We start from the raw sequence: 13343 nt of genomic DNA, 5'->3' as shown, positions 1-13343 counted from the left end.
ATTATCGTGCACTTGGGGAGTGAAATTTGGCACGGGGGGGGGGGTGGGGGCGGAATCACATCGGTCACCCGTTACATGCCCGGTCCCAGATTCGGGTCCCTTGACTTCAATAGCACGGAATATTGGCCGTGTGGTATAGCGGGCGGCAAAAGCCATTTTGTCTGTTTGCCTCCCCCTTACGCGCCCTGCAAATCCCCCCCCCCCCGCCCACACACCCCTCCCCCCCACACCCAAGTCCAATCTCACCCCCGTACTTTCTAGAGTAGAGCACAAAACTTTTACTTCACAACAATTGCTCCTGGAAAGCGTGGGTGTGTGTGCGTGTGTGCGGGCAGCAGGCAAGAACAACTTGACTGTGTTGCCTTCCGCTGTCCGTTACCCTTGACATGGATTGGTTGGGCCGAATGGCCTGTTTCTGTGCTGTATATCCTATGTAAGCCCTTGTGACACCCACTTCAGGGACCCGAGCACATAATCCAGGCTGACATTCCCACTGCAAGCACTGAGGGAGTGCTGCACTGTCGGAGGTGCCGTCTTTCGGACGAGACGCAAATCCGAGGTCCTGTCTGCCCTCTTGGGTGGATTTAAAAGGTCCTATTTCAAAAGCGGAGCAAGGAGGCTTCTGCTCGGTATCCTGGACAAATATTTATCCCTCAACCGGCCTCACTGAAAAAAGATTATCTGGCCATTATCATGTTGCTGTTTGTGGGAACTTGCTCTGTGCAATTTGGCTGCCGCGTTGCCTATATTGCAACAGTGACTACACTCAAAGTATTTCATTGGCTGCAAAGCACTTTGGGACATCCTGGGAGGACAAGCAAAATAAAAGCCCTGCCTAATTGTAACCCTGGAAATCAACAATGAGTCAGCAGGTAACGCAATGCAAAACATTGTCCCCGTGAAGACACCTGGATACCCAAAGGCAGATGCCAGCCAGAGCCTGGGTGGTGTTTATATCCCTGAGATTTGCTTCGTGGAGTTACTGCACAGCCAGGTGTTACTTCTGCGATGTTCTTATAGCTTTAAGAAATTAAAGCTAGCTATCCTGCCGGCGTCTTGGGTAAATACACCGATAAATCACCTGGTGTGGTACTGAGCCGAACGGAGCAGGAGGATCCCAGGTACAATCCCAAACCTCTAATTGGTTTAAAGGCTTGGGATTGTAGCTGGGATGTTGTAATTTACGTCAGCGGCCCTGGGTTAGAGAGGGAAGGGAAGGTATCATTTTAACCGGGAGGTGTGCATTGTAACCGGGCGGCACCCATTTTAACCAGGCGGCACCCATTTTAACCGGGCGGCACCCATTTTAACCGGGCGGCACCCATTTTAACCACACAGTGCGGTGCCCTTACAGCCTTTAAAATGGTCACCGCACTGTTAAAATGAAGAGCGTGGTCTCCCTCCCTAACTCAGGGCCGCGGAGGCCGACTGTAACTTGGCCTTACCTGAAGACAGCCAGGCATGTTGCCGGGTGGTTGTACAGTTTGTCGAGGATGGCCGGGCTGAGGCTCCTCATGTATTCGTGCAGGTTCTTGCACTTCAGCTTCTCCCGTTGCATGGTGGGCCTGGCGCAGGAGGACTGTCCGGGCGAGGGGGAGGAAAAGAAACAGGTGAGCGAGTGCACGAACCCAAATCTCGGTGCGCAGACAGGGAGCGGTGCCGCAGAGCGCGCTCGGCAACGTGACATCGCACCTTGCGCCGTAAAGTGAACTGCGAACATGGTCGCGCAGCGTGTCTGTGGGGGGGGGGGGGGGGGGCAACACACGTCTCCCGCACGCACCGTGCCCGCAGTAACCCAAACAAAATCTTCTGCAGCTCGAGAGTGGTGAGAATGTGGAACTCGCTACTACAGGGAGTGGTCGAGGCGAATAGTACCGATGCATTTAAGGTGAGGCCAGACATGTACACATCTTGATGAAGATGCAAAGAGGCTGCAAAGTGATATAGACAGGCTAAGTGAGTGGGTAGGTGAAATATAATGTGGAGAAATGTGAAGTTACCCACTTAGATAGGAATAATAGAATAGCAGAATATTTGTTAAATGGTGAAAGATTGGGAAATGTTGGTGTTCAGAGGGACCCGTGTGTTCTTCTACACAAATCACAAAGTTAACATACAGGTACAGCAAGCAATTAGGAAAACAAATAGTATGTTGGTGTTTATTACAAGACCTTTATTACAAAAGGATTGGAGCACAAGAGTAAAGATGCCTTACTGCAATTATAGACCACACCTGGAGTAGTGTGTACAGTTTTGGTCTCCTTACCTAAGGAAGGATATACTTGCCATAGAGGGACTGCAACGAAGGTTCACCAGACTGATTCTTGGGATGGGGGTGGGATTGTCCTACGAGGAGAGATTGAGCAGCCTAGGCCTATATTCTCTCGCGTTTAGAAGAATGAGAGGTGATATTGAAACATTCTTACAGGGCGTGACAGATGCAGGGAGGATGTTTCCCTCTGGTTGGGGAGTCTAGAACCAGGGGTCACAGTCTCAGAATAAGGGGCCGGCCATTTAGGACTGAGATGAGGAGAAACTCCTTCACTCAAAGGGTGGTAAATCTCTGGGCTCTCTACCACCGAGGGTTGTGGAGGCTCAGTCTTTGAATATATTCAAGACAGAGATCCACAGATTTTTGGATATTGGGTCTGAGAGGTGAGATGAAGTAGGGAGGGAGGAGCATAAGTGCCGCATGGATCCGTTGGGCCAAATGGCCCGCCTCTATGCTGTAAAATTCTATGAATCCACAGAGAAGGACCTTCGCGCTCTGTGGCCATGTTCACCTGGAGGAGATCACAGGCCGACCATCCTGTGGTGCATTACAGGCAGTCGAGTGAAGAGAGAAGGGCTTGTGCTTATACATCACCCTCTGCTACTTCACCAACTGCTGATCCCAGCTTCGAGCACAGCAAATGACTTTGAAGTGCAGACACTGTGCTATGAAGCTACCCTGCACACAGCAAGATTTCCCCAAACATCCACGAGAGGAATGCTCCGTTTTTCGGTGGTGTTGGATCAGAGATGCGTTGGCCAGGACACCAGGAGCACTCCCTGCTTTTCAGCAAACAGCGCCACGCATCTATTTTAACGTTGACAGGCAGGGCCTCAGTTTCGTCAGTCACTGAAGAGCTGCACCGTCAACAAGATCCAGGTCGGTGACTGGAGCGTGGGCAGGTACAGGAGGAACGGCGAGGTCGGGGCGAAGGAGCGGCGAGAGTTTGTAGAGGGACGTGATCGGGGCCCGGGAGAGGCGTGAGTTCGGGGCCCAGGAGAGGCGAGGGCCCAGGGGCAGCACGGGCCAGCCCACACTGCGATATGTGTGCGCACTCGGTCCGTGCAGCAGAGCAGGTCTCCAGTTGTCTTGGTTAATCCTTGCTACTGACCGAGCTCTGTCAAACCCACGTGGTGGTTGGTGGGCAACGGTCACCACGTTAAAAAAAGCCACGCACAGGCATTTTCCACCCTTCACGATGTAGTTCGGGATCTGGAATATTAGATCCTTCATTGAAACACCTGTGAACTCATCCCTTTTTGGCGTGGAAGCACGTCACCCTCGGTAGGAGAGACTGCCTATGATAATGATGCACCATCAACAATGTAGCACTCCCTCCGTGGTGCACAGATGAATGCACTCCACCTAGATTATGTGTTCAAGTACTGGAGCAGGGTTGGATCCACAGCCCTCTGACTCAGAAGTGAAACAGCTCCCAACAATGCCGAGCTGACAGCACTTGCATTAGGCTAACTTAGCAAACGTCTATCAGTGCATTACTGGGAGACATGAGGAAAACTCACATAACCCATTGCACTTTACTGTTGCATGAAACACTATTCACGTGATACTCAAATCATCAGCTCCAATTGTACACCCACCACCAGTGACAGACCAGTACCCACCAGTACTGTACCCCCGTGTTATACAGTGACAGACCTGTACCCACCAGTACTGTACCCCAGTGTTATACAGTGACAGACCTGTACCCACCAGTACTGTACCCCCGTGTTATAGTGACAGACCTGTACCCACCAGTACTGTACCCCAGTGTTATACAGAGACAGACCTGTACCCACCAGTACTGTATCCCAGTGTTATACAGTGACAGATCTGTACCCACCAGTACTGTACCCCAGTGTTATACAGTGACAGATCTGTACCCACCAGTACTGTACCCCAGTGTTATACAGTGACAGACCTGTAACCACCAGTACTGTACCCCAGTGTTATACAGCGACAGACCTGTACCCACCAGTACTGTACCCCAGTGTTATACAGTGACAGACCTGTACCCACCAGTACTGTACCCCAGTGTTATACAGCGACAGACCTGTACCCACCAGTACTGTACCCCCGTGTTATACAGCGACAGACCTGTACCCACCAGTACTGTACCCCAGTGTTATACAGTGACAGACCTGTACCCACCAGTACTGTACCCCAGTGTTATAGAGACAGACCTGTACCCACCAGTACTGTACCCCAGTGTTATACAGTGACATACCTGTACCCACCAGTACTGTATCCCAGTGTTATACAGTGACAGACCTGTACCCACCAGTACTGTACCCCAGTGTTATACAGTGACAGACCTGTACCCACCAGTACTGTACCCCCGTGTTATACAGTGACAGACCTGTACCCACCAGTACTGTACCCCAGTGTTATACAGAGACAGACCTGTACCCACCAGTACTGTATCCCAGTGTTATACAGTGACAGACCTGTACCCACCAGTACTGTACCCCAGTGTTATACAGTGACAGACCTGTACCCACCAGTACTGTATCCCAGTGTTATACAGTGACAGACCTGTACCCACCAGTGCTGTACCCCAGTGTTACACAGTGACAGATCTGTACCCACCAGTACTGTATCCCAGTGTTATACAGCGACAGACCTGTACCCACCAGTACTGTACCCCAGTGTTATACAGAGACAGACCTGTACCCACCAGTACTGTATCCCAGTGTTATACAGTGACAGACCTGTACCCACCAGTACTGTACCCCAGTGTTATACAGTGACAGACCTGTACCCACCAGTACTGTATCCCAGTGTTATACAGCGACAGACCTGTACCGACCAGTACTGTACCCCAGTGTTATACAGCGACAGACCTGTACCCACCAGTACTGTACCCCAGTGTTATACAGCGACAGACCTGTACCCACCAGTACTGTACCCCAGCGTTATACAGTGACAGACCAGTACCCACCAGTACTGTACCCCAGTGTTATACAGTGACAGACCAGTACCCACCAGTACTGTACCCCAGTGTTATACAGTGACAGACTTGTACCCACCAGTACTGTACCCCCATGTTATACAGTGACAGACCTGTACCCACCAGTACTGTACCCCAGTGTTATAGTGACATACCAGTACCCACCAGTACTGTACCCCAGTGTTATACAGTGACAGACCAGTACCCACCAGTACTGTACCCCAGTGTTATACAGAGACAGACTTGTACCCACCAGTACTGTACCCCAGTGTTATACAGTGACAGACCTGTACCCACCAGTACTGTACCCCAGTGTTATACAGTGACAGACCTGTACCCACCAGTACTGTATCCCAGTGTTATACAGTGACAGATCTGTACCACCAGTACTGTACCCCAGTGTTATACAGTGACAGACCTGTACCCACCAGTACTGTACCCCAGTGTTATACAGTGACAGACCTGTACTCACCAGTACTGTACCCCAGTGTTATACAGTGACAGACCTGTACGCACCAGTACTGTACCCCAGTGTTATACAGTGACAGACCTGTACCCACCAGTACTGTACCCCAGTGTTATACAGAGACAGACCTGTACCCACCAGTACTGTACCCCAGTGTTATACAGTGACAGACCTGTGCCCACCAGTACTGTACCCCAGTGTTATACAGTGACAGACCTGTACCCACCAGTACTGTATCCCAGTGTTATACAGTGACAGATCTGTACCCACCAGTACTGTACCCCAGTGTTATACAGTGACAGACCTGTACCCACCAGTACTGTACCCCAGTGTTATACAGTGACAGACCTGTACCCACCAGTACTGTACCCCAGTGTTATACAGTGACAGACCTATACCCACCAGTACTGTACCCCAGTGTTATACAGTGACAGACCTGTACGCACCAGTACTGTACCCCAGTGTTATACAGCGACAGACCTGTACCCACCAGTACTGTACCCCAGTGTTATACAGCGACAGACCTGTACCCACCAGTACTGTACCCCAGTGTTATACAGTGACAGACTTGTACCCACCAGTACTGTACCCCAGTGTTATACAGAGACAGACGTGTACCCACCAGTACTGTACCCCAGTGTTATACAGTGACAGACCTGTAGCCACCAGTACTGTACCCCAGTGTTATACAGTGACAGACCTATACCCACCAGTACTGTACCCCAGTGTTATACACTGACAGACCTGTACCCACCAGTACTGTACCCCAGTGTTATACAGTGACAGACCTGTACCCACCAGTACTGTACCCCCGTGTTATACAGCGACAGACCTGTACCCACCACTACTGTACCCCAGTGTTATAGAGACAGACCTGTACCCACCAGTCCTGTATCCCAGTGTTATACAGTGACAGACCTGTACCCACCAGTACTGTACCCCAGTGTTATACAGTGACAGACCTGTACCCACCAGTACTGTATCCCAGTGTTATAGTGACAGATCTGTACCCACCAGTACTGTACCCCAGTGTTATACAGTGACAGACCTGTACCCACCAGTACTGTACCCCAGTGTTATACAGTGACAGACTTGTACCCACCAGTACTGTACCCCAGTGTTATACAGAGACAGACTTGTACCCACCAGTACTGTACCCCAGTGTTATACAGTGACAGACCTGTACCCACCAGTACTGTACCCCAGTGTTATACAGTGACAGACCTGTACCCACCAGTACTGTACCCCAGTGTTATACAGTGACAGACTTGTACCCACCAGTACTGTACCCCAGTGTTATACAGTGACAGACCTGTACCCACCAGTACTGTACCCCCGTGTTATACAGCGACAGACCTGTACCCACCAGTCCTGTATCCCAGTGTTATACAGTGACAGACCTGTACCCACCAGTACTGTACCCCAGTGTTATACAGTGACAGACCTGTACCCACCAGTACTGTATCCCAGTGTTATAGTGACAGATCTGTACCCACCAGTACTGTACCCCAGTGTTATACAGTGACAGACCTGTACCCACCAGTACTGTACCCCAGTGTTATACAGTGACAGACCTGTACCCACCAGTACTGTACCCCAGTGTTATACAGCAACAGACCTGTACCCCAGTGTTATACAGCGACAGACCTGTACCCACCAGTACTGTACCCCAGTGTTACACAGTAACAGACATGTACCCAACAGTACTGTACCCCAGTGTTATAGAGCGACAGACCTGTACCCACCAGTACTGTACCCCAGTGTTATACAGTGACAGACCTGTACCCACCAGTACTGTATCCCAGTGTTATACAGCGACAGACCTGTACCCACCAGTACTGTACCCCAGTGTTATACAGAGACAGACCTGTACCCACCAGTACTGTATCCCAGTGTTATACAGCGACAGACCTGTACCGACCAGTAGTGTACCCCAGTGTTATACAGCGACAGACCTGTACCCACCAGTACTGTACCCCAGTGTTATACAGCGACAGACCTGTACCCACCAGTACTGTACCCCAGTGTTATACAGTGACAGACCAGTACCCACCAGTACTGTACCCCAGTGTTATACAGTGACAGACCAGTACCCACCAGTACTGTACCCCAGTGTTATACAGTGACAGACTTGTACCCACCAGTACTGTACCCCCATGTTATACAGTGACAGACCTGTACCCACCAGTACTGTACCCCAGTGTTATACAGTGACAGACCTGTACTCACCAGTACTGTACCCCAGTGTTATACAGTGACAGACCTATACCCACCAGTACTGTACCCCCGTGTTATACGGTGACAGACCTGTACCCACCAGTACTGTACCCCAGTGTTATACAGCGACAGACCTGTACCCACCAGTACTGTACCCCAGTGTTATACAGTGACAGACTTGTACCCACCAGTACTGTACCCCAGTGTTATACAGAGACAGACTTGTACCCACCAGTACTGTACCCCAGTGTTATACAGTGACAGACCTGTACCCACCAGTACTGTACCCCAGTGTTATACAGCGACAGACCTGTACCCACCAGTACTGTACCCCCGTGTTATAGAGCGACAGACCTGTACCCACCAGTACTGTACCCCAGTGTTATACAGAGACAGACCTGTACCCACCAGTGCTGTATCCCAGTGTTATACAGTGACAGACCTGTACCCACCAGTGCTGTACCCCAGTGTTACACAGTAACAGACCTGTACCCACCAGTACTGTACCCCGGTGTTATACAGTGACAGACCTGTACCCACCAGTACTGTATCCCAGTGTTATACAGTGACAGACCTGTACCCACCAGTACTGTACCCCAGTGTTATACAGTGACAGACCTGTACCCACCAGTACTGTACCCCAGTGTTATACAGTGACAGACCTGTACCCACCAGTACTGTACCCCAGTGTTATACAGTGACAGACCTGTACCCACCAGTACTGTACCCCCGTGTTATACAGCGACAGACCTGTACCCACCAGTACTGTACCCCCGTGTTATACAGCGACAGACCTGTACCCACCAGTACTGTACCCCAGTGTTATACAGAGACAGACCTGTACCCACCAGTACTGTATCCCAGTGTTATACAGTGACAGACCTGTACCCACCAGTACTGTACCCCAGTGTTACACAATAACAGACCTGTACCCAACAGTACTGTACCCCAGTGTTATAGAGCGACAGACCTGTACCCACCAGTACTGTACCCCAGTGTTATACAGTGACAGACCTGTACCCACCAGTACTGTATCCCAGTGTTATACAGCGACAGACATGTACCCACCAGTACTGTACCCCAGTGTTATACAGAGACAGACCTGTACCCACCAGTACTGTATCCCAGTGTTATACAGTGACAGACCTGTACCGACCAGTACTGTACCCCAGTGTTATACAGCGACAGACCTGTACCCACCAGTACTGTACCCCAGTGTTATACAGCGACAGACCTGTACCCACCAGTACTGTACCCCAGTGTTATACAGTGACAGACCAGTACTCACCAGTACTGTACCCCAGTGTTATACAGTGACAGACCAGTACCCACCAGTACTGTACCCCAGTGTTATACAGTGACAGACTTGTACCCACCAGTACTGTACCCCCATGTTATACAGTGACAGACCTGTACCCACCAGTACTGTACCCCAGTGTTATACAGTGACAGACCTGTACTCACCAGTACTGTACCCCAGTGTTATACAGTGACAGACCTATACCCACCAGTACTGTACCCCCATGTTATACAGTGACAGACCTGTACCCACCAGTACTGTACCCCAGTGTTATACAGCGACAGACCTGTACCCACCAGTACTGTACCCCAGTGTTATACAGTGACAGACTTGTACCCACCAGTACTGTACCCCAGTGTTATACAGAGACAGACTTGTACCCACCAGTACTGTACCCCAGTGTTATACAGCGACAGACCTGTACCCACCACTACTGTACCCCAGTGTTATACAGAGACAGACCTGTACCCACCAGTCCTGTATCCCAGTGTTATACAGTGACAGACCTGTACCCACCAGTACTGTACCCCAGTGTTATACAGTGACAGACCTGTACCCACCAGTACTGTATCCCAGTGTTATAGTGACAGATCTGTACCCACCAGTACTGTACCCCAGTGTTATACAGTGACAGACCTGTACCCACCAGTACTGTACCCCAGTGTTATACAGTGACAGACCTGTACCCACCAGTACTGTACCCCAGTGTTATACAGTGACAGACCTGTACCCACCAGTACTGTACCCCAGTGTTATACAGTGACAGACCTGTACCCACCAGTACTGTACCCCCGTGTTATACAGCGACAGACCTGTACCCACCAGTACTGTACCCCAGTGTTATACAGAGACAGACCTGTACCCACCAGTACTGTATCCCAGTGTTATACAGTGACATACCTGTACCCACCAGTACTGTACCCCAGTGTTATACAGCAACAGACCTGTACCCCAGTGTTATACAGCGACAGACCTGTACCCACCAGTACTGTACCCCAGTGTTATACAGTGACAGACTTGTACCCACCAGTACTGTATCCCAGTGTTATACAGCGACAGACCTGTACCCACCAGTACTGCACCCCAGTGTTATACAGTGACAGACCAGTACCCACCAGTACTGTACCCCAGTGTTATACAGTGACAGACTTGTACCCACCAGTACTGTACCCCCATGTTATACAATGACAGACCTGTACCCACCAGTCCTGTACCCCAGTGTTATACAGTGACAGACCTGTACCCACCAGTACTGTACCCCAGTGTTATACAGCGACAGACCTGTACCCACCAGTACTGTACCCCAGTGTTATACAGTGACAGACCTGTACCCATCAGTACTGTACCCCCGTGTTATACAGTGACAGACCTGTACCCACCAGTACTGTACCCCCGTGTTATACAGTGACAGACCTGTACCCACCAGTACTGTACCCTCGTTTCACACAGTGACAGACCTGTACCCACCAGTACTGTACCCCAGTATTATTCAGTGACAGACCTGTACCCACCAGTACTGTACCCTCGTTTCACACAGTGACAGACCTGTACCCACCAGTACTGTACCCCAGTATTATTCAGTGACAGACCTGTACCCAAGTTTCACACAGTGACAGATCAATGTCCAACAGTACATCATCCAAGAGATCTCAAACGCGCCCTCCAGACACAGCTCGATTTTGGAAGGACAGAATCTAAACCTTTACTGATGGGCATTTCTCACTATTCAAGTAGACGCATATGGAAATCTTCAGCCCCTCGTCATTGCAGGTCGCTGGAATTTACTGACAGGACTGCCATTGACTCAAGAGAGCAGGCATCGTACGCGGAGGTTTAAACAGTGTCAATTTGCAATGACTGCATGGTGACTCCCCTCGTGTTCCGTCCCTTCCACACCCCAATAAAACGATCTCCAATTGAACCAGCTCATACTGCCTGAATGAGTTAACACCCCACGGCAAATCACCGCACTGCAGCTCTCCTCAGTCTCTTTGTATCTTCCTCACTTATTAATATGCACAAAACTGCCACTACTGTCCTGCTCACCCATCACCCTTGTGCTCGCTGACCTACATTGGGCCCCGGTTAAGCAACGCCTCGATTTCAAAATTCTCATCCTAGTTTACAAATCCCTCCATGGCCTCGCCCCTCCCTATCGCTGTAATCCCCTTCAGCCCCACAAACCCACCCACCCACCCCAGATGTCTGCGCTCCTCTAATTCTGCCCTCTTGTGCATCCCTGATTATAAATCACTCAACCATCAGTGGCCATGCCTTCAGCTGCCTAGGCCCTAAACTCTGGAGTTCCCTTCCTACACCTCTCTGAAAGAAAGGCTTGGATTTATATCGCACCCTTCATGACCACTGGACATCTCAAAGCGCTTTACAGCCAATGAAGTACTTTTGGGGTGCAGTCACTGTTGTAATGTGGGAAACGCGGGCAGCCAATTTGCGCACAGCAAGCTCCCACAAACAGCAATGTGATAATGACCAGATAATCTTGGTTAGGTTGATTGAGGGATAAATATTGGCCCAGGACACTGGAGATAACTCCCCTGATCTTTTTTGAACCAGTGCCATGGGATCTTTTACCTCCACTTGAGAGAGCAGACGGGGCCTCGGTTTAACGTCTCATCTGAAAGACGGCACCTCCGACAGTGCAGCACTCCGAGCTTGGATTTTTTGCGCTCTGGCCCTTGCAGTGGGACTTGAACCCACTACCTGACTCAGAGGCGAGGGTGCTACCCACTGAGCCACAGCTGCCTTGCTCTCTCCTCCTTTAAGAAGCTCCTTAAACTACAACTCGCTCCTGTCCTAATATCTCCGTGCGTGGCTCGGTGTCAAATTTTGTTTGATAACGCTGCTGTGGAGCTCCCTGGATCGTTTCACTAGGTTAAAGGCGCTATAGAAATGCAAGTTGTTGTTGATCCACAACGTGAGAAAGGCAGTAACTCAAAGGCGGCACCAGCGGTACAAGGTTCTGAAACAAGACGACAAAAGATCGAGAGCAGTTTCAGAGCCTTCGGCGATTGCATTCAGCAGGAAGCCCAGTGCCCTGTTTAAGAGTCTCCAAAACAAACTGAGGGAAACTATCAAGTGTTTCTGTGCCTGATGTGGAATGCATTCTTCCCCTGTAAGGTCACACCTCCGTCTATCCAAGCCAAGGCGTTATTAAGAAAGAAAGAATTTGCATTGATGTAGCCACTTTCATGGCCTCAGGACATCCCAAAACACCTCTCAGCCAACTGACAACTTTTGGAGTGTAGTCACTGTTGCAATGTGGGAAATGCAGTAGCCAATTTGTGCACAGCAAGCTCCCACAAACAGCAATTTGACGGTGATAATCAGTTTTTCAGTGATGTCGGTTGAGGGATAAATATTGGCCCCAGGACACTGGGGATAACTCCCCTGCTCTTCTTCAAAATAGTGCCATGGGATCTTTTCTGCCCACCGGAGACGGCCGACGGGGCTTTGGTTTAACATCTCATCTGAAAGACAGCAGCTCCGACAGTGCAGCGCTCCTTCAAGGGAGTGTCGGCCTAGATTTCTGTGCTCTCAAGTGTCTGGAGTGGGACTTGAACCCACAACCTTCTGACTCAGGCGCTAGAGTGCTGCCCACTGAGCCACAGCTGGCACCAGCTTGGCAAGGCTTAGGGGACCCCCAAGTATGTGCAGAGAAACTGCAGTAATTTAACCAGCTAGAACCGCAAAGACTTCTAAAACCAAAACTTCCAGCAGCCTGAGTGGGCATGGAAACCGGGACTGCATTTGGTACCTTTGGAAGTTAGCAGAGTGCTTGCTCTCTCCCCATAAAACATTCTTCTAATTGCAATGGATGATAATGATATCAATTAATAGCATGCCTACACCTATAACCAGGACCACTCTTTTAGTTTTGTGTCATAATTTAAAACTAATAGCCATTGGTTTGTGAAGACTGCTTCGTACAAATTTTGCTCTTAATACATTGAATTCCAGAATCTTTACTGCAATTTCAAAGATCCCAACCTGTGATTCCAATTGTTTTCCCACAGAAACCAGTGGCCTTGCCTATAATATACAAACAGGCTGGATGTGACACAAGAATGTAAGAAATAGGATCGAGGGGTTAGATCCCTCGAGCCTGCTCCGCCATTCA

The 13343-nt window shown here is 50.0% G+C and overlaps 1 protein-coding gene across 2 annotated transcripts in view; it reads right to left on the bottom strand.

Annotated features, from left to right (window-relative positions):
* Positions 1–13343, bottom strand: part of gtf2h4 (general transcription factor IIH, polypeptide 4) — a 103140-nt gene that overhangs the window by 88088 nt on the left and 1709 nt on the right. For both annotated transcript variants that reach the window (XM_070861377.1, XM_070861376.1), the window contains exon 2: positions 1446–1579. In XM_070861377.1, the coding sequence (XP_070717478.1) occupies positions 1446–1558 (113 nt within the window). In that variant the 5' untranslated portion in view covers positions 1559–1579. The remainder of the gene's footprint in view (positions 1–1445; positions 1580–13343) is intronic.

Source organism: Pristiophorus japonicus, chromosome 19, assembly GCF_044704955.1.
Source record: "Pristiophorus japonicus isolate sPriJap1 chromosome 19, sPriJap1.hap1, whole genome shotgun sequence".
Classification (NCBI taxonomy): Eukaryota; Metazoa; Chordata; class Chondrichthyes; family Pristiophoridae; genus Pristiophorus; species Pristiophorus japonicus.
The sequence above is the reverse complement of the archived record's forward strand: the minus strand, read 5'-3'. Positions and strand labels throughout refer to the sequence as shown.